This window comes from Gymnoscopelus microlampas (genome assembly GCF_963454915.1).
Source record: "Gymnoscopelus microlampas genome assembly, chromosome: 15".
NCBI classification, from domain to species: Eukaryota; Metazoa; Chordata; class Actinopteri; order Myctophiformes; family Myctophidae; genus Gymnoscopelus; species Gymnoscopelus microlampas.
In genome coordinates, this window is record NC_139952.1 from 38,910,173 (window position 1) to 38,937,896 (window position 27,724).

The 27,724-nt window shown below is 41.3% G+C and overlaps 1 protein-coding gene and 1 pseudogene across 2 annotated transcripts; one reads left to right on the plus strand and one right to left on the minus strand.

Annotated features, from left to right (window-relative positions):
- Window positions 1–4,849: 4,849 nt before the first annotated feature.
- Window positions 4,850–10,293, plus strand: LOC311062131 (class I histocompatibility antigen, F10 alpha chain-like; annotated as a pseudogene). The gene is made up of 5 exons (XR_014602921.1): window positions 4,850–4,982; window positions 6,463–6,716; window positions 7,120–7,398; window positions 8,242–8,541; window positions 9,113–10,293. The product of XR_014602921.1 is annotated as a class I histocompatibility antigen, F10 alpha chain-like (transcript).
- Window positions 10,294–14,666: 4,373 nt separating this feature from the next.
- LOC311061784 (germ cell-specific gene 1-like protein) lies at window positions 14,667–21,053 on the minus strand (the record flags this gene model as incomplete). Its single annotated transcript, XM_084080481.1, has 6 exons — window positions 14,667–15,312; window positions 15,725–15,836; window positions 16,602–16,760; window positions 17,155–17,214; window positions 18,346–18,540; window positions 20,858–21,053. 6 exons carry the CDS (start codon window positions 21,051–21,053, stop codon window positions 14,667–14,669), a joined length of 1,368 nt encoding a protein of 455 aa, XP_083936607.1.
- Between the last annotated feature and the right edge of the window lie 6,671 nt (window positions 21,054–27,724).

The window sequence follows — 27,724 nt, forward strand, 5'->3', positions numbered from 1 at the left end:
TTTTGTTTATTGCGGTTTTCCAAGAGACAAAATGATTGACAAATACTGTAACAAGAAGGCAACAGGAAGGTTTGGTGGAAGGAGTAGTGTAGTGTGGTTCACAAACTCTGGAGCTACTGTTAACCAAACTTAAACTAACTAGGCTGCTGGGCCGCTGTTCGGCTTACCGGACTGAACAAAGTTTTAGCTCAAGGCTGTCTCCCCACAAACAGCTCTTCTCTCTCTAGCTGCCCCACACACACACACACACACACACACACACACACACACACACACACACACACACACACACACACACACACACACACACACACACACACACACACACACACACACACACACACACACACACACACACACTGAGTAGCTCTGCTCAGCTCTTGAGAAGATGGCCTAATGAGATGAATGGAAGGCAGCTGAGTAGGTGTGGAGCTGTCTATGGAGCCAGCGAGCTGGAATGGAGCAGCCTTCAATCACCATCCTCCTCAGACCCTCACACCTCAACCCTTCACAATACATGGATTTGGACTGTTTTCATACTTTAGTAAAAGTTCGTTGTTTTTTAGATGAACAGGGAAAATAAAGCCTTTTTCTCCCATGTGGTGTGGTGGTCTCCTGTTTTCACACCTGATACAGCTGTCAACTGTCACAGTGACCCCACAACCCTGTTTAACTGTCCCTCACTCTAAAAAGCCTGATTTATACTTTGTTGAGCACCAAAAATAGACAATCTGAGATTGTAGATCTGTTTTCGGCTCACGATACCATCGTATGTTACAGGCTATTCAAGCAATATTGTCTCCCTTTCCCTCGCTTTCTCTTTCTTTACTCTGTCTCTCAGTTGTTCCCTGGTTGTAGAGAAAGATTATTTACATAACAGTTGAAGAAAAGAAAAGACCATTATTCAGAGCAAGAAGTCGAAATGCAGCTCCGGTTTCATTCATTGTGCCACTGAGAACTTTCTAAACAACACAATTTTATACATAAGTAAAACGGCAGGATGGCAATATTAATTTGAAACACATGTATATTATATTATATGCATATAACATATTGTATAGATCAAAACACCTTAACATTTATGTGTACAGATTACAGAAATCTGTCTTGGTAACATTGTTTTAAAACATATATGAAAATGTTTGGAGAATCACTGGTATAGACAGTCATGGTGCAATGAGCTGCACGTTACAGAGATCTTTATATCCACAAACCACATAAATGAGACATTCCTCATCTCAAACATGCTTAATAATAATAATAATACATACAATTTATATAGCGCTTTTCTAGGTACTCAAAGTCGCTTTACAGAACAGAATAAAAACAACTTTATAAGAATCGACTAGTTAAAAGGATTAAAACTATAAAGGAAAAGTACACAAAACAAAAAGGAGGGGCAGGGGTTGGGGTTTTATGTAGGGAATGCGATTCTGAAAAGGTGGGTTTTGAGTGTGGTTTTAAACAGGGTGAGGGTGGGGGCAGCTCTGATGTGAGCTGGGAGTGAGTTCCACAGTTTGGGGGCAGCCGCAGAGAAGGCCCTGTCACCCCAGGTTCGTTTTTTTGTCCAGAGGGTGTCCAGGATGTTGGCATCACCCGACCTGAGGGAGCGGGAGGGGGCATGGCGTTTGATGAGTACAAAGATGTAGTGGGGGGCCTGGTTGTTGAAGGCTTTGTAGGTAGTGATGAGTATCTTGAAGTCAATTCGATGTTTGACTGGGAGCCAGTGAAGGTCACGGAGGACAGGAGTGATGTGGTCTCTGGATCGGGTCCTAGTGAGAAGGCGGGTGGCGGAGTTTTGTACATACTGTAGTTTATTGAGGACCTTGGTGGTGATGCCATAGAGTAGACTGTTACAGTAGTCGAGGCGGGATATAATAAATGCGTGTATGAGTGTTTCAGCTGCAGTGTGTGAAAGGCTGGGACGGAGACAGGCAATGTTGCGGAGATGGAAGAAGGCAGTTTTGGTGATGTGGTTAACATGGGACTTGTACCTACCTTGTGTGAACTAGACTAGTAGTGCTCTTACATTTGGTGTGTACTGATACGTAAACATTCATGCACATTATGGCCAGTAAATTAGAACAAATTGTGCATTTTCTTTGGGCAAGACTTTTCATGAATAGCCAAGTCATGAAAAGAGAAGGCTTTTTTTTGGGTATTGGTGAAATAGTTGAAAACTGTTTTGTAATCAGCACTATGGTTACCGGGGAGAAAAAGTCCACTAGAAGCGCGTTAACATGTTGTAGCAATGCTAATGAAAAATAAAAGGTATTATCTAGCCAGTATCTTTTAACCCATGTGCTTGGACCATCTTCTCATCCTTCATTATGAACTAAACACCTGTACAGTTTAGTGACTGCATCTTTCATGGTTGGGACGTTATCACGTTGACAATATGTGTCATATAACACCACACACACACTCACAAGGTGAAAAACAATACCAGCCACGCTGTTACGGCTGCTAATCAACCTCGCTGATAGGGCAATAAAGTGTATTGATACTTGAAACTTCAACCACACTTGGCAGCCAGTTTTCATCCAAGTTTGACATGTTGACTTCCTGACAAAGCAAGGTTGCTCATAATGACACTTTAGCCTCGTACTGATTGGTCAGCTACTGCTGTACACGCCCTACAGGGCAGTGGTTCTCAAAGTGGGGTTTAGGGACCCCCAGGGGTCCTTTGGGGGGTTCCAGGGGGTCCCCAGCAAAATTAGTTAATATATCTACAAAATCAGTTTAACCTCTTTAAACCTATAGGCTGTGATGCATGTGAGCTTTAGATCTGCTATTTTCAAAACAATCCAGACAAAATGTGAAAGACTTGGAATATCTTTGAAACATTGTAACAATACATCTTGTATGGGGGTCTCTGGCACTAGATATTTTCAGATGGGGTTCCGTGGCCAAGAAAATATGAATTTGGGGGTCCTTGACATGAAAAGGTTTTGAGAACCACTGTCCTAGAGCTTTCTTTACCAAGAGGAACGTGGTCAGTGACCTTTGTATTACATTGACTGTTTCTTTATATGAGCTGAGAAGCAGAGAGAGAATAATAGGGTAGATACAGAGATTCACCTACATCCTGTGTCACATGATCATCAACATTGTGTGTGTGTGTGTGTGTGTGTGTGTGTGTGTGTGTGTGTGTGTGTGTGTGTGTGTGTGTGTGTGCGGGCGTGCACAGTGGTGTAAAGTAACCAAGTACATTTACTCAGGTACTGTTCTTAAGTACAATTTGGAGGTATTTTTCGCTTTACTGGAGTATTTCCAATTTTCAGTACTTTTACTTCTACTCCTCTACATCTCAGAGGCCAATATTATACTTTTACTGCATTACAATTATTTGGAAACTTTAGTTACTATAGTTACTTTGTAGATTTTTATTATTATTACAAAACATTTTGGTACTTTAACTACATTTTTGATACCAATACTTTGTACTTTTACTCAAGTTAATTTGTAGATCCGGTCTTTTCTAGCAAAGTATTTTTGATTGATTGAATATTTTATTAGGCAAAAATGTAAAACAGCACAGTTACATTCAAAATACTTTGTCTAAAAGGTCTGTTCAAAAAAGTCCTTGCGGTCTTGTTTCCGTTGGTCCTTGGTATTCAATTCATAGTCATATATACAGTAGTGGCACCAACAGTTCAAATGTAATATTTCTACATTGCAGTTGTAACTCCCATCCGACGCATGTAAGACTCAGGTTCCTTGTACTGGTGTTTATTCACTTCAAAACAACGTAGAACTGACAGTACATACAGAAAAGACAAAAAACAAAACATCAACTTGGGCATTCTGACATTTTACATAAAATGTGTGACTTTCAATAATAAGATTAACAACAATTACTGACCACGTTGCCTGCTTGCACACGAATGGGGGTGGGGTCGACTTGGATACTTCAGTCTTTCTGCAAAACCTTTGCTTTTCTCTTCTTTTCATTCTTTTATTTCACTTTCTTCTATTTTACTTTAATTTCTTTCTTTCTGTTAAGCTCTCCTTCTCTCCTCCTGCTCTCTCACAGTGGAATGAGTGCTGCTGCCCTCTGAACCACAACACGTGTCGCCAAACAAAAACTTGATTACAAAAACGCAGCTGTAACAAGTGACACCTAATTGAAAACCTCCAACACATAGAACACACTTAGAGCGCCCCCAAGAGACATAAGTCAGTCACTAAACGACAAATACACAAAATAAAACAAATGACTCCATGCCAGCAGTTACTAACCTGACCCTGCCAGAGGTGGCGGTATTGAGTAACCTAAGCTGTGAAACAATGTGTGGAGCAAGCTGTTTGGATCTGGTAGCGTCAGGTTAAGCAGTTACAGCAGTATTGAAACTTTTACTTAAGTAAAATTGAGTACTTTTCCCACCACTGTGTGTGTGTGTGTGTGTGTGTGTGTGTGTGTGTGTGTGTGTGTGTGTGTGTGTGTGTGTGTGTGTGTGTGTGTGTGTGTGTGTGTGTGTGTGTGTGTGTGTGTGTGTGTGTGTGTGTGTGTGTGTGTGTTTGGTGGGTGTGTGTGTGTGTGTGTGTGTGTGTGTGTGTGTGTGTGTGTGTGTGTGTGTGTGTGTGTGTGTGTGTGTGTGTGTGTGTGCGCGTGTGTGAAATTAAAGGTTGATATCTCTAGGTAAATTATAATAAATGCTGATGGATTAATACATGAATCTCTCTGCAATAATGACATTTCCTGTTCTATAAGTAATTACTGACAAATAATAACGTCTCTGTCATTGTGTTTACTTTCACTTTTAACCTCAGTTGGTGAAATCCTCCTAGCAACTTATGATGTACAGCATTTGTTACATTTCTATTGGCTAGAATTGGACGCCAACGTCATCTTCTTCATGTTAGAGACTTATTATCAACTACAGTGTTGAGGAAACAGCCTTTTATATTCTTCACACCGACCGACGTCAAGATGAAAGAGTTTATTTTATTGTGGATGTTTTGTCGTGTCGTCTCTCCAGGTAAGTCTTTCTTCTATTCTTTCATTTAAATACTTGTGGTTTTCATTGCATTGTGATTTACTTCTGTTACTGCGTAGGTTTACAGGCAGCACTGAGAAATTACCTGGCTTTGTACAACTTAATGCTGGTTAATACATAGCCTACGTTTGTTTGATTGATTGATTGATTGATTGATTGATTGATTGATGTACTTTATTTAGTAAGACATGAGAACAACAGTACATGGAAGTACAAATTCACAATACAAGGTCTACTAAACTGGAAGACTCATTAAAGCACTGAGCTTGTTTCAAATGAGTTCTCCACGCACACAAATCATGATGACATATAAGAGACAGACCGATATACACACTACTATAGAATGTCATACAATCAGTTTACAGGTAATCTGAGTTCCCAGAAGTTTTCGCCGGCTCGGCGAGGAACAGTTTACAGGTTACTGGTATGAAGAGTGAAAAATATATACAACTTTTATAAACTTATAAACTTTTATAACCAAGTAACTTGAAGGCAGACTATTGTTCTACTTTATTAACAGGCCTACTTGATTTGATTCCTGATTTAGTTTTAAAATAAAACACTCTTAATTATCACAGATTTAATCTCAGTAGATAATATAATGTTTCAAGTCCAAATCCCTTCCGTTGTAAAAAATGACTGTACCGACAGTAGCCACTAGAGGGCACTTTGTACTAAGTTATTATGTGTGTGAACACGTTAAATTCCATCTGGCTCCACTTTACTAAACTGAACATTCTACCATTAGTGTGTATTGAAAAACCTGAAGTCAGACAGTAAGACAGAACAGATAAACAAGACAGCCAGCCAGACAGACAGACAGACAGACAGACAGACAGACAGACAGACAGACAGACAGACGGGTTCATACCAGTGGTAAATACTCAAGTAAATAAACAAGTACAAATTACAAAGTACATTTTATTTTTATTTTCGATGCATTGCTGTATTGAAATTTAGTACATAAATAAAAATACAAATCAGAAATGTTTTAAAAATGCAGTTAATATATTTGTGTACGTTTGGGTCCCATGAAATGTAGTGTCATCAAAAATAACAATATTTCTATTTGAAATGTAGTGAAAATTATCAGCTTGCAAAAAAAATAAGTATTTAAGTACAGTACTCAAGTAAATGTAGGCTACTTAGTTACTGTCCACCACTGGTTCATACAGACAGAAAGTAAAACATAACTAATGTGTTTGATGCTCTCTCTTCTATGTAAAGGCATTAAACCTTATAAAGTAATGTTGTGATTAAATAAATAAAAACATCGTAATTCAATAACATTAACCACTTTACCCTGTCATCCCTATTTTGGGCATCATGGCATGTCATATTGGCAAAACATGAAAAAGACTAAATAGCTGATCTACATGTGACATGGGACAGCTCAGCTATTTCCGTTATTCATCATACAACAAAGTGGTTAAACTGTTAAACTGTCCATTTTGTTTCACAGTGACTCACTCCATGAAAATCTTCTTCACTACATCCTCTGAAGTCCCAAACTTCCCAGAGTTTGTGGCTGTTGTGATGGTTGATGATGTTCAGACAGCAACACACAGAGACACGTTCCCAAACAGGACTGGATGAACCAGATCACAGCAGATGACCCACAGTACTGGGAGAGGGAAACTAGGAGATCTGTGGGTAACCAGCAGATCAACAAGGTCAACATGAACACTGTAAAGCAGCGCTTTAACCAAACTGGAGGTATGTTGATGTTTCACTTCATACTGCTGAAATGAGTTTATTCACATTGTTGGAAAAACAATCAGTAAGATGTAACTAACACACAGAGCATACAAGAGGAGTGGAGCCGACACACACACACACACACACACACACACACACACACACACACACACACACACACACACACACACACACACACACACACACACACACACACACACACACACACACACACACACACACACACACACACACAGACACAACATGAGTGGAGCATTTGTGGTTTAGGAGCAGCACACAGTGTCAGTGCAAGTAGCTTCCATACATACATTAATGTCAGTGGTTTTATATGGACAATCTGTTGTTCACTGTGGTAAAGACAGAATATCAACCACTGTCTGTCTGTCTGTCTCTCTCTCAGGTGTCCACATCATCCAGGTGATGGATGGTTGTAAGTGGGATGATGAGACTGGAGACATTGATGGTTATAGTCAGATTGGTTATGATGGAGAGGACTTCATCTCATTTGACCTGAAGACAGAGACATGGATCACTCCTAAACCACAGGGCTTCATCTCTAAACAGAAATTGGATCAAAACAAAGCTCACACAGCATACCTGAAACACTACTTCACCAGTGAGTGCATTGAAGACCTGAAGAAGTATGTGAACTATGGGAAGAAGACTCTACAGAGAACAGGTACAACAACATGATGTGATGGAGTTGTACTTAACCCATTCAAACGGGGAACGCATCTGTGTAACCACTTTATCCATATTTTATACTTTGGATATTAAAAAATAGCAGATCTACAAGCTCATAGCGCGGCACCAAGTGCCGCGCTATGAGCTTGTAGATCTGCTATTTTCGAAAAATCTTGACCAAGGGAAAATACGTCTTTCAGAAAACTGTTAGGATTTAGAAGACATTTGTAGAATTCCCAGAAGCAAAGATTTGAGTTACAAATGTTTGCTTTAAAAATACATATATATTCAAAGATTTGCACAAATCTTCACGATTAAAAAAAATAGCAGATCTACAAGCTCATAGCGCGGCACTCGGTGCCGCGCTATGAGCTTGTAGAGCTACTATTTTTGAATAGCCAAAGAAGTCTAAAAATGACACAGATTATTTCCCGGTCTATGTGAGTTAAAATGAAGAGATGAACATGAAAGGGACAAGTCGTCTATCTCTTTGTCTCTCTGACTCCCACCCCTCCATTTTCTGTTTCTTCATGTCTCTCTTTTAGTCTCTCTCCTGTTTCTCCTCTTCTATCCCTGTCTTTGTATCTATCCTTCTCTCTCTATTTCTCGCTGTTCTTTCCTGCCTCTCTGTCTCTTACCCCCACCCTCTCATTCTCTCTCTATACTTTTTGTCCTCCATCTCTCATTCATTTCATTTTTTCAAATGTTTTTTTTATTGTCATGAAATACAACAGTTCCTAAATCAAAGTCAACAAATCCACATTCAAATGCAAACCAACCACTAAATCTCTCTCTCTCTCTCTCTCTCTCTCTCTCTCTCTCTCTCTCTCTCTCTCAGAGCTTCCCTCTGTATCTTTCCTCCAGAAGACTCCATCCTCTCCAGTGAGGTGTCACGCTACAGGTTTCTACCCAGGCAGAGTCATAATGTTCTGGGCTAAAGATGGAGAGGAGCTCCAGGATAACGGTGACCATGGAGAGCTCCCCAACCATGATGGAACCTTCCAGATGAGCGTTGACCTGAACCTGACCTCAGTCAAACATGAAGACTGGAAGCAGTACGACTGTGTGTTTGAGCTCTATGGGGTCAAAGAGGTCTTCAAGTACACACTGGACCGAGAGCTGATCAAGACCAACTGGGGTAAGACTTAGGGGTTATTATAGGACTAAAGGAGGAATAGATGTGCTGCCAAAGAAGTTAGATCAAATTAATTCACTAGGAATTCATTATTAACCTGAGACTGACTTAGATGATCATATTATGCACTCTGAATTGTGGGTAAAACAAGACGATGGTTGGCTGGCTCACATGATCATAGTATTAAAACTAAATACATTTATGTAATCGTAATGTCCAGTATCAGAAAAAAAAAACTGAACTGAATATAGACTACATTAGAGTGAGTTCACTGTACTGAACACAGTGATCTGGTCCATAATAACTAGGGATGGGTATCGTTACCGATGCTGCTTATCCATACCGGTACTTATCAATACTCGTCGCCATAATAATGGTGGTGGGTTACTTTATTATTATTTAGATGAGTAGAGGACAATTGTCCGGTAGTGTTGCTGCTTCAATATTACACATAAAATGTACATTAAGAAGTTCAGATACCTGTTTTGAGATAATTCCTCACTACGGTATTTAATCTCTGCTCTTTGCATCACTACGGTATTTAATCTCTGCTCTTTGCATTTCATTGCTGCAGTTGAACCCAAAGACAACCTGACCATCCCCAACATCCCCATCGCTGTGGGGGTTCTCGCTGTCATCATCATCTTCCTCGTTGCCATGGGATTCTACCACCGTCAAGTTCTCCTACGACACTGTGGTGGTAGGCTTGATGACCAACAACAACAACAACCAGAAGAACTACCCATGCGCGTGCACACATAGACATGAAAGGGGCCTTGAGCCCTCTCCAGACTGGAAAAAGAAAAATTCAACTGCCCCTATAGCGGCCTTACGGTAAGGCCGACGGAAATGGCCAAAACTCAATCGAAAATCGGCGATCGGAAATTGTCGAAAGTGGCCGTTTTCAAGATGTTTTGACCATTATCTCTGGAACAGAAGTTCCAATCTGCTCAGTTCAAAGCGTGTTGGGTGCGTGACTTTGAGGACATTAAACACGCAATGATTCCTTTTCGGATTTTCGGGCCTAAAAGTATGGTAGTTCGTAAAAAAAAGAAATCCAATAGGTGCCCTTTTGAAATTCCAGCCCCTGCCTCTCCAAATCCTTCTGCAGATCCGGAAGGAGAAGGTTATGGATCTGAGTACACAATGCCAAAGGACCTACATCCCCCTCATGATGATGACAAAACCTGAACAATATTCACACAAAAAAATATATTTACAAAATATGTGTGGATTGAGTTCCTTGGCCTGCTGCCAGCATGGAAAACAGTGTTAAGTGGTTTGCGAGATTAGCTGTGGACACGCACGCACGCACGCACCCACCCATGCACACACGCATGCGCGCGCGCGCACGCACACACACACACACACACACACACACACACACACACACACACACACACACACACACACACACACACACACACACACACACACACACACACACACACACACACACACACACACTCTGTGCCAGGACCATGACTCATAATACAGTCGTGCAGACATTCTATTGCTTTATACTTGCATACTCTTTCTTCCACTTAATGTCTGGAGGGGTGATTCCTAGCTTCACCTACAGTATACAGTTTCATAACTGGGAGTATTTGTCAACACACTTATTAGTGAGTTTCTGGTAGTAGAATAGAATATCACCTTTTGTTAAGTTTAACTTAGGTACAGGCATTAAGGACATTCCATGTTTTATTTTTTATAAAATGTCTGCTAAGTTTAAGTGTGGATGTTATACCAAGTATGCAGGGATAATCAGAAGATAATCTGAAGCTGTTCAGTACAGTATGTAGGATTTTACTCATTCATTTAAAGTCATTGTGGAGAATGCTTGTAGCATTTGTCCACCATTGTTAAGAATAATGTGGGTGAATTACATGGAATGTTCTAACAGCCCAAATTGTTCTGTTGGTTGACATTTCATACTGAAAGGAGGATAAAGAGTTTTGTAAAAAATATCATAACATTTAGTTAAATTAACACAGAGCATTTTTATACTCTGAATTAAACAACCAATCCAGATTTTGTTTATTGCGGTTTTCCAAGAGACAAAATGATTGACATTTTGATACGTCCTAACCAAACTTAAACTAACTAGGCTGCCGGGCCGCTGTTCAGCTTACCGGACTGAACAAAGTTTTAGCTCAAGGCTGTCTCCCCACAAACAGCTCTTCTTTCTCCAGCTGCCACACACACACACACACACACACACACACACACACACACACACACACACACACACACACACACACACACACACACACACACACACACACACACACACACACACACACACACACACACACACACACACACACACACACACACACACACACACACACACACACACACACTGAGGGTAGCTCTGAGATCTTGAGAAGATGGCCTAATGAGATGAATGGAAGGCAGCTGAGTAGATGTGGAGCTGTCCATGGAGCCAACGAGCTGGAATGGAGCAGCCTTCAATCACCATCCTCCTCAGACCCTCACACCTCAACCCTTCACAATACAAGGACTTGGACTGTTTTCATACTTTAGTAAAAGTTGGTTGTTTTTTAGATGAACAGGGGAAATAAAGCCTTTTTCTCCCATGTGGTTTTGTGGTCTCTGTTTTCACGCCTGATACAGCACCCTTGTAGACCTGGTGAAATTACTTTTTTTTTGCACATTTTAATCACTCAGGTGGATGAAATCAAGATTCATATTTATTCATACGGGTCTGTCTATGTCATCACGCAGTACGTTTGCGTTTGACAGGAAGTAATTAAAATTAGCCTTTTAGGGACTTTTGATTTAAGAATACACAAAAAAATGGCATCTACTGTTAGGTATGTCTATATTCGGTTCTTAAGTCTGACGTAATTTTGTAGTCCGATGTCACGTCCGGGTCCAAAAGGCACCAGCGCCGTCCACTCTTCATTGTAAACAACATGTTGGAACCCGTAAATCTTTTTACAATAACCTCCTTTTTCAGAAATGAACCATTGAGGGTTAATAAGGGTCTTAATGCTAATATCATAGAAGTACAAAGTATTTATTTATTATTATGATTTAACATTATTATTATTAACATTAAAACACTTGGACCCGGAAGTTATTCTAGCGGGGCGCAACGTCACGTCTTAACAATCGAATTATGACCACCAAAAATAGACACGCTGTGCTTGTAGATAGTTTTTGGCACAATATACCATCATATTACTTTTCAAGCAGGGAGAAAATGTGTCTCCCTTTCCCTCACTTTCTCTTGCTCCCCTCCCCCTATGTCTTTTACTCTGTCTCTCTGTTGTTCCCTGGTTGTAGAGACAGATTATTGACATAATATTCTGTCCAACACTTGAAGCATCTGTCCTCATGTTCTTATACCATAACGTACTTCTAAGATGTAGGGAAACTAAACTATAGGATACCATATAGCAAACCAGGTAAACAATGAACCCAGCATGTCTAAATAACAGTGTCACCCGCCATCATACAGTACCTACAGTATGTCTGGTGTTATACAGTATACTCTATATATATATCTACCTATCTATCTATCAAACTATAGTTTTAGGTTAACAAGTGACGTTGAAGAAAGGTCTAAATGCAGCTCTGGTTTTGTTCATTATTCCACCCTAGCCCCATCTATAAACACAGTGGTAGCAATGACACTTTATATGGTACAAACAAAATAAGTACACATTAAGTTCATATTATAGTTCATAGCAATTCAGTCATTTTACATTAATAGATTTATCCAACCAGCTTCAGTATAAATAGAACAATTATTGGCTATTCTCATACAGTTGATTTGATTGTCACACAATTTCATACATTTCTAAATCGGCATGATGGCAATATTCATTTGAAACATATGGTTAGTTTTGGTGTAGATATTTAGAAACACCATAACATTGATGGTTGATAGGATAAGGATATTGGAATACATGTGTTCACCAAGAACAGGAGATGCACAGGAATGTGTCTTTGTAACATTGTTGTTAAAAAAATCACACCCAGTGTGAAGTGGGCGGTGTGTGGTCATCACACCATGACTCACTTAAAAAAAAGGATAAATTACTTATTTTTAAGTCCATACTGCTATTCATAGGGCTGCACATGTGTCATGTGTTTCGCTAGCCAATCACAGTCCTGAATTTGCAAAGTCAGCCAATCACATTACAGTTAGTGGTGATGACACTAGCTGTAATGTGATTGGCTGACTTTACAAAAGTATAGATTTGCATTAACAATGGAAGGGTTAGGGGTGTAGACTGCGTTGTAGACTATTGGCCAATCACGGTGCAGGATTGGTCAGTGTCCAAAACTCACCTATAGGGGGCGGTTACACCGCCCCAAAAACGTATCAAAATCGCAGTGACAAAACCATCCATACACTGAAGCAACCAGTTGCACAGGAAAAACGTATCAAATCTATCTTAACCACTGCATTTTACACCGCATTTTATGAGTCTCTGTCAACCTCAGGATCTTCAATCTTCCAGAACTTACTGGATGTCTCCATCCAGTGTCTCCAAAGCAGTATGTGGTAGATACTACTTACAGTGTATCTCCATAGTATCTCTCATGGTCTTTCTAGTAATCTAGTAGTACAGTACAGTAGTTATACTTACGGTGTAGCTCCAGCTCCATGGTATCTCTCATGGTCTTTCTAGTAGTACAGTACAGTATTTATACTTATAGTGTAGCTCCATGGTATCTCTCATGGTGTTTCTAGTAGTAGAGTACAGTATTTATACTTACAGTGTAGCTCCATAGTATCTCTCATGGTGTTTCTAGTAGTACAGTACAGTATTTTGTTCTGGTGTTGATTAGTGAGGTCAGCTCAGGTCACCGACTAGTGGATTAATCCTTCCCTGTTTTTTAACCCCATGCCATCAGGATTTGATTATGGGACTGCCGGCTAAACATGGAAAAACAACCGATCGTCTTCACATACAGATGTTTCTTTTTTTTTCTCTCTTTTTTTTTTATTATCCTAGAGCCAGATTAGCATCCCTGGGGGCCCCTGGGCACTGAAGTTCCAGAGGGCCCCCCGTGCGCGCTCCCACACACATGCACGCACCACATCCATGCCATAATTAAAACCAAACTTAATAATTTTAAGCTTGCACACCAGTGTATCAAATCCTGTCCATCATACACCTATTGCTCAAAGGCTGCAGTCCACCTGAGCAGATATGCCTATACAACACAGTCTATACAGTCCTATACAGTTTCATAGACCAACAACTGCAATTCACTCGCAATATAAACAATGGCTTAAATCACAAGCAATTATATGACTGCAAATATAATTATGTAACACAGTAAAGGGGCTTACAACTAAAGTTACAGTAATACCGTATGTATCCACTGGCTGGCGTTCATTAGAAATTGAGTTTTAATCATTTGACTGACCTTCATGAAAGTGATTTTTGTGTCAGTGCAATGGTGTACAGTACACTTTATGGGTGGTTTAAGCGATGCAAAACACATATGGATATTGATTGGAGTAGGTCAGAAAACTTTTACTTTTCCTTCCTCACTCATTAATTGTATTTAGAACATTAAAGTCTTCCTGCTTGTTGATTTTTACCGCTCTGATAACACGGAACCCTACCTGCTCTCTCTCTCCACCTCCTATGCTCCATTGATTGATTGATTGAATATTTTATTAGGCAAAAAAATGTAAAACAGCACAGTTACATTTAAAATACTTTGTCTAAAAGGTCAGTTCAAAAAAGTCTTTGTGGTCTTGTTTCCATTGAGGTCCTTGGTATTCAATTCATAGTCATATATGGTCGCACCAACAGTTCACAGACACAGAACAGCCAAGCTAGCACATTGGGTACATCCACACATGAGCGCACGCTAGAGTGCAATTGTACGCCCGGAAGTCGGAAGTCCCGTCCACTCCCATGTTATAGGAAAAAAACGCTAGCGTGTGGATGTACCCATTGTCACTCGCTCATAACCAGTCATCACTTCCCCAGCCTTCACAATAAAACAATCAATCATGAGACTATTATTTGTTTTTCTGGAAACATTTATTTAATTCCGAATGGATAATTATATCATGATCAAGAGAATGGGCACATTTTGTTTTCTTCCCAAACACGGAGGGCCCTCCCTCAGCACATGGAGCCCTCCCTCTCCTCCTCCTGCAGGTGGTATTCTACCTCGTCCATCTCTCTCTCACAGTCCTCACATCCCTCCAGCCCGCAGCCCTCCACCACCACCACCCCGTTGTGAGGCTGCTCCACCAGCCTCCCTCCTCCTCCTATTATCATTCCTCCTGGTCCTGCTAATCCTACGCCCATTACTCCTGCTCCTGCAACGGCACTTCCTATCCTCACTCCTGTCATCCCTGGCCCTCCTACCACCATTCCTCCCCCCGTTCCCACCCCGATCCCTCCCCCGCCGACCATCAGGGCCCCCCCGGCTCCGTACGCCAGAGGCCCCACGGCGGGGCCCATTCCTCGGGGCCACAGCGGGTCCAGGAGCGCCCCCTGTTGGGCCAGTTGCATCAGCTGGCTGACCGAGTAGATTCCGACTCCTCCGACTCCAGGTCCCAACACCATGCCTCCTCCTGCTCCTCCTCCTCCTCCTCCTGCTCCTCCCATCACCACCTCGTCGTAGGAGGGGGCGTGGGAGGCGGCCTGCGCCTCCTCCAACCGCATGCGGGCGCGGGTCCGCATCTCGATGAGGGTCTTGGTGTAGGAGTTGAGCGTGGCGACGGCCGCCGCCATGCAGCAGCTGAACGACAGCCACGCCATGCTGGGAGGGGGTGGGGGGGGGGGGGGTAAGAGGGAGGGGGGGGGTAAGGGAGACACAGAGGTTGTTTGTTTTAAACAGCTCATCATGGCTCGTTTTGACTACAAGAACTATGCGGACCAACCTTACCGTGATGTGAAACGTATTTCACAGGTGGATTTGTTTCTATATTGTCCATGCCTAACAGAAACAAACTTTTCAGTATTACCCGTATAACTCTGAAAATGTGACCAAATTACAGCCAACTAGTTCAATTTGATCTATTTTTTTTAAAGGAAATAACTGGAGACATTATTGATTAATTTTATTATAATTTGGTATTACTCTCTAGAACGTTCAATGAAGAATGGTCTCCAGTCGTGTCTTTCGCAATGACCCCATCACTGTGTGAATGTGGTCAGATGAGGTGACTTACGCAAAGGACCAGCCATAGTCCCAGGTCTGTGGCCTCCAGTCTTTAGGGCCTATGGTGACGGTCATCTGGAACACTGTGGAGTACATCATATGAGCCACCATCCCCATCAGCCCTGAGGAGAGATAATGCATGTCCCTATACTTTATTTATTCTATTTTTATTTGTATTCCTGGTTTAGGTGCTGGGTTAGAAAGTAACATGAAGAAAAAGAATAAACCGGCACACTCATCTGCTCCAATGTAATTATTGACAACGTTTTAAGCAAAGGCTCTTCATTGGGTCAAACTCTATTTACATTTTTTCTATAACCTTTATATTTTTATATAACTTTGAATGTTCCAAGTACATGCCATTCGTTTGTCAGAACCTTCCCTAAAACATCCAGGACAACGCTCCACACGTCCCAGACACTTCTCCCTTCTGGCTCCCAAACTGTGGAACAAACTCCCCATTGCAGTTAAACACACTCCCAATTTTTCGTCGTAATCTGAAGACTTCAGACTTCGCAGCACTTGCCCTAGCCTTGACGACCATGCAGTCGTATGCAAAGATTAAATGTATTTATAGCATATTATTTAGACAGATGCCAGGTTCATTTGTTGACCTGGCATCCTATAATATTATAATGTTTAGACTGATGGTTCTTGGTTTACCTATCCTAGATTACTACACTGTCTCTATGCATTTGATGAATTACCTATTAATATTTAATGTTTACCTTGCAAATTGTCTCCTTCGACTAAATTCAGCAACTTAAAAACTGTCTAGGGTGCTCACAAAAGCCTGAGTAGACGTTAAAATGACCCCAAACATGTTTGAAAGTGAAAGGTCCCTTTGACTTATCGATTAGTTGAGATTACTCATCTCATCTTCTGACCTGAGAGGACGGTGCACATGGCGGCGAAGGCGTTGATCTTGAGGGCGTTCATCTCCCTCTTGGCACAGAGACACAGCACCTCCACCCACATCAGCAGGAAGCCCATGGCCAGCAGACCAATGTACGTGCATTCACTATACACTGAGAGCCACAGCACCCCTGCAGGACAGAGCACAGAGAAGAGGTGGAGAGACATTACACACACGCACGCACGCACGCACGCACGCACGCACGCACGCACGCACGCACACACACACACACACACACACACACACACACACACACACACACACACACACACACACACACACACACACACACACACACACACACACACACACACACACACACACACACACACAGACAGAGAGAGAGAGCGAGAGAGAGAGAGAGAGAGTCTAAAATCGGTCTAAAAAACATGCTTTCTAAATAACATACTATACATTGAAACTATAGAACACCAGGTAAACAGTGAACCTAGCATCTGTCCCCCGCCATCATACCTACGCGTTCTGTATGTCTGGTGTCATACAGTACAGTAAACAGTACAAACCTTGGGTCTCTCCTGGTGTCAGCTCAAGGAAGCTTCGACATTTCTCCACCTGGTCATTACCTGAAAAAATCAATAAACCAGACAGATAGTCACTGTTTTGTTTTTGTTCCTTTTGTACGGTATGTACAGTATCTTGTGCGTAGTTCATTCATGTATAAGCTCAATCACCTAATGTAACTTTACTAAATGAACAAGGGCTCCGATTAAAACACACACACACACACACACACACACACACACACACACACACACACACACACACACACACACACACACACACACACACACACACACACACACACACACACACACACACACACAAAGTTTCCTTGTCCACACAATAAAGCAGCAGCTTTCTCCGGAGTAAATAAAAAAAGCCAATGGTGATCAGTTCTTTAGAACCAAAAAGGGCTAGCAGTTACAGTCCATGCAGCATAATTCAGGTTTTCAGAAGCTAAATGACATTAGACAAGAACACAGAGGTCTATGATACAGACATTCATAGCGTTCTTGTGTAGACGCCAACTGGGGCCTTTTCCTGCTGCGATGTGAGTGTCCATGTCTCAGGCCCGTAAAGCAGTACGGACTCCGCAGTAGCCATTAACAGCCGCCTCTTGAGGTCATCCCCCATCTCAGATTTACACTCTTTCCTCATCCCATTCAAGAGATTCCAGGCAAGTGCCCCCCAGACCTTCAGATCCTGTTCCGTCGAGGCAATAGACGGCAGTCGAAGACAGTGTGCTTCAGAAGACTTGGATTAAAGGCCTGGTCACTGGTTGACTTCAACTGTTCTTTAGAAAGCTGGGAACTCCTTGTGTGTTGTGTGGGCAAAGAAACTTACGTGTTTCAACTGACATGAGGGCAAGTAGATTTCACATTTCTGGTTGAACTGTTCCTTTATAATGAATGCCATGTGGCCCATAGAGAAGGAGCCTGTTTCTCTCCCGTTTCTGTAGCGTGAGGCGGCTTGATGTAGTACATCTCCCAGCCATGATGTACAGCACAAGTACACCCCCCTGGACTTGATGCAACTAAGCGATAATGATTTATTATCATAAACATGCTCTGAAAATGCACGCGGCGCACCCATCTGACCACTTAACATCAAGTGGGCCCTGGCTCTAATTCTACCTTTATGGTACGATACATGTACATGTTGTCATGAATCCTCAAACGTGAACACCAACTAACCTTCGTTGTGTTTCTCACAGGACTGCCAGAAGCCGGTGTGGAAGTATCGCAGCATGTATTTGTCCTCTCCAGTCTCCCAGATGTACTGGACGGCGTTGGCCATCTGTCTCCTTCTGATCCTGGCCAGCTCCTCCCTCTGCTGTGGGGACATGGTGATGTTGGACGGCGGGCTCTTAGGGTCCGGGGTCGGGGCCTCTGGAGGGGGGGGGGGGTCGGACAGAAGGAAGGGTGAGAAAGACAGACATTGAAGGAGAGATAAGATAAGATGAAAAGATGTTGTCACTGTATGGAACATACCTACAACAAATGTTTGTTTAGTGCGTCCACATAAACAAATAGCAACATCAACAAAGAAAGAAATACTGATGGAGCAACATTATGCCATTATTTCATCACATACTGTACCCCTACTACAGTCTTACAGTACAGTATGTAGTCGCAAAAACAACGAGAACATAGTATTTGATCAGTACTGCAGCAACCATGGTGGCCATGTTTGATGTGCTGAGCCTGAGTTCCTAGTCCTAGGATAGGGATTAAGTGGTTATTGAGACTAATCAATTTAGCTGATTTAAAAAAACTCAATTTGAATGTTTTCGAGTCGATTCATGGATAAAATAAAATCTTGCAAATGATTTAAAAAAATAATGTCTTGATTTTTTGATTAATAGAAAAAGTAATCAATAGAATAATCGATAACAAAATAATTGATAGTTGCAGCCGTCCTACATTAAATCATTCCCCTGCCTGCGGGTCACAGCGGACATGTCCCACAGTCACAGAAATCCTCCATAAAACCGCTGTTCAGTATGTAATCTGCCAGTTTTATGTGTAGTGAGGAAATTGAATATGACACGAGGACTAAAATGGGCTTAACCTCTGCAGAGGATAAGATGGGGCATGGAAGTTGTTGTTGGAATCCAGATAACATGCAGTCACAGTCAGATACAAATAGATAGGGAAGAGATTAGAAACAAAGCTTGGATTACACAGCCACTGTATAACGACTTGTGAAATGCTTAAATGCAGGTCTGGGAAGAAAACACTTTGGAGAAAAAAAAAAAAAAATGAGGTTGCTATACGATTATACTGTGTAAATGTACAGCATTAACAAAAACGAAAACGGCTAAAGTGGGCACTCTTGCTCCATTAGCATCTTTACTAATAGATGAGATGTTTCAGTCCAGTTGGCCTCCATCATAACTTACATGATAAGAGTATTCTGTCTGTCTATCTATCTATCTATCTATCTATCTATCTATATCTATCTATCTATCTATCTATCTATCTCTCTCCACCTACATGAAAATAGTATTCTATCTATCTATCTCTATCCAACCATCTATCTATCCATCTGTCTGTCTATACAGTATACTATATTTGTTGCCAGACCCAGGGGGTCGGCCTACATGAGGCTTTGTCGGTCGGTCGGTCGGTCTGTCCCTCTTTTCCTCTGCACACATGTCATGCGAAGTCCGGCCATTCAGATTTCAACCACTAGGGGTCTGGCAGTGCTCCGAGGAGCACTTTTTCTAGTTTATATATCACAGGAGATATGTGGCCGGTACGACATACAGTACTGTATATGGGAACCAAAAAAACACTTCCAATGTGCTCTTGAGCAAGGTACTGAACCATAATTTGCTCTGTTGCAGCCTGGCCTTGTTTCTCAGACATGAAACCCCTTCCCCATCAACACTTGGGCAAAGTGTTTACTGACATTCGGGACCCTCAGATTGTATCCACAAGTTTCCAGAGGAGAGTGGGCGTCAGTTCCGGTTGTAGGCTATACATATATGCGGTACCTCCGCCGGATATGTCCCCCTCCAGGCCTGTGCATAGGGCCTGTGGATACATATACACAATGGAACAGTGCAGGGCTACACAGCACAGCTCAACTCTAATACACTGTCAGGCAATAACCTTGTATCTCCATATTTCAACTTTTTATGTTTCTTTCATAAATGTGTTGTACAGGAGTGTCGTGCAAAAGTAGCAAAAATGATCTACATCTGCTATTTTCGTTAATTTGAAAGTGGTTCAGTGTATCTGTGGGTTTTAAATAAATACAAGAGCTTAAATAAATACAGGTTCTTTTTTCCATTTCCTGAAAAGTAACAGTTTTGGACATACAAGGTTACCATCTGACAGCGACGATAAACACTATCGTCTCTGTCGGGTGGAAACCTCATACTATACTGTATGTCCAAAACTGTTACTTTTCACGATTCAAATTCAAAACTATCAAAAATAGCAGATCTAAGCTCAAAGCGCATCGCTTCATGCTGCGTTTCGAGCTTGTACATCTGCTACTTTTGATGCTTTTGTGTGACACTGTAGCATGATCATAGGGCATTCATTTACGAAAAAAACACAAATAGTTAGAATATGGAGATAAGAGGTTTCTACCCGACAACGATATACAATACGTGTGTCAAGTACTGGTGTTGAGCACTTTGTCCACTACTGTTTATAAAGTATACAATAGAATAATGTGGCTTCCCTCCCTTACCTGTAGTGAAGGCCTGACTGTTGTTCTGTCCACAGTTCTTCATCTTGACCGGAGACAGACAGAGAGGCTTGACCACCTTGTGGGTGCCCTCGATCCAGTAGGAGGTGCAGAAGGCCAGGACAGACAGGGTGAGGGCCAGCGAGGTCAGGGACAGGGACAGCAGGGAGCGGTTGCTTCTGGACATATTCTCCAACATCTTGGCAGCTGGTTGAACCTTGGAGGGTGATGAACTAACGTGAACAGGAAGATAGAGAACAGAAGATACAATTGATAGTTGCAGCCCTCCTTGGACAGAAAGATTAGTGAGAGAGAGAGAGGGAGAAAGGACTAGAAGAGATATATAGATGCAATGGTTCACAAATAGGGAAATAATAAACCTTAATCTTGCCCTAATTGTGAACCATTGCATCCATGTCTCAAAATCTAAATTGTCCCGATGCGCCTCCCTCTCCTCTCCTTCACCTCTCTAACCATTAAGGAGTTAAAGGAGAGGAGAAGGAGGCGTATCGGGCCAATTTTGATCGATCCCGATTGGAAAACAAGGATGGGAGATCACTGACACATTGTGCTGGCCAGGCGAGAGTAGACACAGAAAAGAGAAAAAACAGAGAGACAGGGAGATGCGGGGGATTAAGTGTGTTTGAGTGGGTGGAGAGGTCAGGGAAGAAGATGAGATGGGACAGGTCAAGAGGTGGTGCATTAGATGGACTGATGAATGAATAGATGGATGGATGGAAAGAAGTATAGGACACTGAGGGGGGGTGACAAAGGGCAACAGAGTCATGGATGATGAGGCTATGGCATTTAATCACCACCAGAGCTTGAGAGACAGAGATGAGAGAGAGACAGATGGGTAAAACTCAAGATATATGTGAGGAGGAGGAGGGCTTGTCTCTCTTCATGTCCACTACTGAGAGAGAGTGACAACGCAGTAACAGAGACAGAGAGAGAGGGAGAGGCAAAAGACAGTAAGAGATGGATAGGGTTTGCCTTCACTCTTATTGGCTCACTTTCAGTGTGATCCTGCTTCAGAAGCAGCAGCAAACCCTTGGGTTCCGAGAAGAATATAACAGATTTGGATACACAATCTATACTTATAATAAAAAATAACTAAATGGAAATGGAGTTGGTCTCCCGGAATACTTTATCAAAATACAATCCAAGAATGTGTATCAAGGTACATTCCAAGAGTGGTCGGTCAGGGTAAGACCTCATCATGTCTGGCAAAAGATTGGTATTGCGAGCCACAAGGAGCTAAACATGAGCGAAAGACACTGTATGACACGCAGAAGGCACAAGAAACGTGGATGAATCGATTCCACATTATATTATGGCGTTTACGGTTTGCGGTCAACAGAAAACGCTCACCCCCCTCTCTCTGCCCAGATGCCCCACTCATGTGAACAGGTGAATGTCATCACTAATTATTAGCGGCCCCAGCTCCGGTGATCAAGCCCACCACCTAATGCCAGTGCAGTACCCAATCTGCCAATTAATGTGAATACCTTTACGTCAATAAAAACACAAGACTTTATATTTAAAGTCACATAATGGCTCCTACAATTGGCATCTGTCTATTGTGTTGATGTCATGAAGTAACACATCTATGTTTTAACATGGACAGTCAGTGAACAAACAAATCTTACTGCTAGAATCCAGGGATTTCTGATCAGCCCCAAGGTGCCTCCATTATATTCTTAGGATGCATCTTTAGATGTCCGCCTTTATTATTCTTCCCCCCACTCTCTGTTCCTTCAATCCTCTGAGAGGGGGGAGCGGGGGAGGAGGAGGTTGTAACAGAGTGATTAGTCCAATATCTCAGTCCACCCCTGGATTTGGCGATCCGTGTTAATCTGACAGAGTTAGGTGCGTGTAGTTAATCCCCCTTAATCTCAGTCTCTCTGTGTTTGCTGGGTCCGGCCTGTGGTCACCTGAGGGGGGAAGAACACAAGAGGAAAACATATCAAATCTGGATTAAGTCTCTAAGGAACTTGCTTTCATTATTATTACGAGGAAAAAATACTTCAAATTCCACAACTCAGTATCATCAGGGAACCTTGATTAGACCTTGTTTGTGGGGGGGAAATGACAACTATTGTCAGTGTGGGAGAGCGAGTGTAGTTATTGTGATGATGATGATCATCATCATCATCATCATCATAGCAGCAACTAAACAGATGCTGCATTTTTTATTTTACTAATAAAGTATTCAGACATCTGAATTGGGGTAGTTGCAGGGAAGACTTAGACATTAGTTCTGTCATCAAGCATTTGCACTATGGGAGCAACAGTTAATGGAACTAATCAATTTAATTGATTATAAAGATATACAGTATATATATTTTTTTTTAAATCCCTATTTTGGGCATATCTGCTCACTTATTTGTGTCATCACTTCCTATTTCACCTCTTTATCGTGTATCCTGAGTTCTCTCTCCTGATTGGATAAAATTGGTATCCCAACCTGAAAATGCATTTTCTGTTTAAGAGCTGGAGAGACAGGGAGACCCTAGCCTGGAATCTGCCAGTGCAAAATAGCAATCAGGGCTCAGTATGCAAATATTGGGCGGGTTTATCACCAGAGGCATTTGATCTTATTTTTAACTCTATGCATTTTATACAGCCCTTGGAAATGCAGGTTCCACACTGAGATTCCAGACTAATATCTACTCAGTGATATTAGTCTGGAAGCCATGCCAGGCTAGGGAGACCCCTGTTACTGAACAAACACTCTATGCAATGATTGCTATAAAAAACACCCACTGCACCTTTAATCCTGTGCAACAAAACAGAATTACAATGAATGAATGAGTCCTAATTCGAGTGCTGAATTCTAATTCTATTCTGATCACTAAAGCCAGTTCAATTGAGCTGTAATCCATGTATGTGTGGTGGTAATAATCAATGCTGTTCCACTGATAGAGCAAGGGTCCTGATCCACTTTTGCATGGAGATAACGCCGGTCTGTGTTACGGACAGATGAAGCTTAGCATTTAAATAATCTCAGTCAAAGAGATTTTTTGAATAACGAAAAAACTCTTTTGCTATAACATAAATTATGCTATAGTAAAAGCCAAGCATGTGTTTACAGAAGTGCCCTGTGAAAATCTATACAGCGTTTTGATTTGTGGGACCAAGAATATGAGTCAGATATAGTATGTTACCGAGTAAACATTTGGGGTTGTTTACTACAGGACAGTGATTCATAACTTTCCAATGATACCTACAGTATATTCACTTTTTTGTTTTGATAATGCTAATTTAGCTGCTCAAAGGGAGCAGTTAGGTGTTCAGTCAGTCTTGCTCATGGACACTTTGACGCTAAGCCTCCTGGCTTAGCGTCAAAGTGTGGGGAGCCGGGGATCGAGCCAGGGATTGAACCGAGAACCTACCGATTCCCAAGCAGCCACTCGACCTCCCCATTGATGGAGAGCTTCGTTGGTCTCAAAAAAAAGTTGGACAGACACAGACACCTCTAAGAAACATTTCTGAGGAAACGTCCCCCTTGCCATAATCTTGGCCATTGTAAAGGAAAACCTGTGGCAAATTAAAATGGGAACCATTAAACAGGACAGGTATACTGTTTACATGTAACTTTAAATGAACACTCAGGATGAGCAGGTTGATGCCTTGTACAGGTTTCTTCCGCCATCCGTGTGTGAATTAGTGAATGTGAAACACACTGTAAAATGCTTTTGAAAGGTGCTATATAAATGTAGTCCATTTAGCATTTACAATTGATAGTTGTAAAAGTAAATCCTTCTCATCAGGACATTGTAATGATCATTAGACTCAGATCAATAACCAATCTATCTCCCAGACTCCCTACCCATTCAAGAGTTCAGAGTTTGAATAAATGTTGATCAATTTGCATACAGATGTGAGGGGACTTAATTTAATTGACTACATTTAAAACACATTGATGCCAGTGTGCCAGTGAGGACCCTACTCTGTGCCAATGTTGGCAGTGCACCCGTGCCTATAAGGTTGCCTACCCCTGCCCTACACTCAGTTTAAAATTGTGGGGGGGGGGGGGGGAGATGATATATGAAAATGATATAAACTCACCATATTTGGCCCCTGGGGACACTGGCTTCTGTGTTCACATCTCCTTTGTCTTCCTGTCACCACGGCTCTTCTGTCATTCCTCCGCCTCCATTTCAGCTTTCGTTCTTGGGCGACTTTCGACCACAAACCCACCCAGATTTCCCCTCTTAATCCGTACAAGTCCATCTGCTCCTCTTGCCCTCCTCTTATACTCCATATAGGCTACAGTACTGTGGCTGTTCATCCGTCCAGCCGTGTAGCTCTCACCATCGGCCACATGCTTCCACGGCTCTCTGCATTGGTGGAAGAAATACTGAGATCTTTTTTATATTATTACTTAAGTAAAAGTTGAAATATCACAATATAGAATTACTCTGTTACAAGTAAAAGTCCTGTATATTTTTTTAATTACTTGTAACACAGTATTTACTTGAGTAAAACTACAAAAGCATTGGCATCAAAATATACAGTAACAAAGTAAAAGTACTAAAACCTTTCAAAATGTGTCAAAACTGTCAGTTAAGATCTACTATTTTCAAATAGCCAAAATAGTACAAAATAGGTCTTAAGTGGTTAATGTCCGTTTTGTAATAATAAATCTAAATCTACAAAGTAACTGGAAAGTAGTAACTAAGTAAATGTAACTAGTACCAAGTAAGCACAAAGGGCCTACTTGAGTAAATGTACTTACTGTAGTTACTTTCCACCCAGTAAATCCATGAGCGTGTCTTCTGGTGTTCATACAGTAATTAATTTCTCTGTGGAACAGCTTGTCAACAGACTGTCTGTTGCTGTGGTCGCCATGGCGACATGACTCGTGTTTTGTCCTGCAAAGAATTGTATTAATGTTTTTTTAAAGGGGGTTCCAGTGGGTCCCCAGCAAAAGGTTTTGGAAAGAATTTGAAAAATGATGATTTTTTTCTAATCTTCTCTTCCCTGGCACAAAACATTTTCAGATGCGGGTCCGCGCCAAATACATATTCATTTGGGGGTCCTTGACATGAAAAAGTTTGCGAACCAATGGTTTAGATACATGAAATTTGGGGACGTGCCAGTATTATGACCAGATAGTGGTCATAATGTTCCCTGGAGATGTCCTTCCCCTTCTCTGCCCTGTTTCGGTCTCCTAGTAAAATAAAAAGTCTAAAAACTGATTAATAATACAATTTTTAGGATATAACTGTGTTCATAATTGGGTTATGGACATCAGTTTTTCAAGGCAAATTGTAAATTTAAAACTAACAGATCACAGCATTTATGGTGGGTCAATGTACCTTTGTGTGCACATGGCCCTCTTGTGGTAATGCTAAACAAATACAGATTAAGAACCTCATACTTTGCCCAACACAGCAGCACTGTGAAACATGACCAGAAAGCAGAACTACTATGCACATTTTTTTAAATAAAATAACCCACCAAAAGCAACATTAAAATGCATGCCTAGTAACACAAACAGCTAAAATGAACACAGCTTGGTCCTGGGGACCAAGCTGTGTTCATTCTAGTCTAATTGAGACCCCCACTAAATGCAATTCATTCACTTATGGAATATAGAACTGCAATTACTGATTATTTTAGTATTCCTTCAATTACCTTTTCAATTAATCTAACATAGGACGTTCTTTTATACTTTGTTTAGTGTTTTAAACAAATTCTATTTTTTTTTTTGATTAATTTTTGCACCCCTAGTATCAGGTGTCTTACTTGTTTGTAGTTTACCAAAGAGCGATTCTCAGGTCCAGTCCTGGATACTTTTCTACAAGTTTTCTACTCTATTAGGGCTGCAACAAGTTAATAGTGCAAATAGTTAAAATAAATAGCCGATCTACAAGCACGATGCGTTTTTACTTTTGAGGATGTAAATCTGATATTTTCTATATTTTTGAGGACATTGTGCTGCGAAGTCGTAATACATTTTTTTTTATAATTGTAAATTATTCGATATATCTAAAATGTTTGATAGCATAATCCTTAAGAACATAATAGATATATAGTTGCAGCCTGCTGACATCCACGGCTGATCCTCAAAATGACACTTGAATAGCAGAACACAAAGCTTGATGACTGAGGAAAGGGAACACAGAAATCTAAATCAGTCACCAGTATTGAATCATTTTATTTCTCACACATGTACCACCACAGTTGACAACACAGCCTCAACTTTGAATGCACAATAAAATATATATTTTTTAAATCTCATATAAAAATTATAGTGATACTAGCTATGATTGGAACAAAACAAAAAGAGCCATCGATCTGTACTGTAATTGGTCACTTTGATAACAAAGTGGCTGAAAACACAATGATTTGTTAAAGACGTTTCTCTGAACTGCTTTGAACGGACCGAGCAAAAGAACACAAGCCATCGACAACTCAAACACTATGCACCCCATGGAGAGGTGACCTTGTGTTTGGAGAGGTAAACATTGATTACTAAGACTGCAGCTACCATAATGGAGAGAATCAAAAGTAGAGAAAATGCCTTGCTTCTGTTGCACGGCAGGATGTTCAAATTACAACGTTAACCACTTAAGCCCTAATTTATCCTGTACTTTGTCGTATGACTGTGTCACCCGGACACAATAATATTATGAACAGGATTTCAAGTGGAAATGGTGTCACACAATCAGTGACACGGTCATACGATTAATAATAAGATTGCAGACCCTTATCCCAAAATGGTTTCTCTGGGAAAAAAGGTCAAGTCAAGGGTTTCACAGAACATGGGGCCAAGAGAAACCCAAACTTTGGAATGAGTTTTTATCTTCACTACAGTCATAAATGTACATTGTGCATTACCTTGTCAAAATAATTTTATTA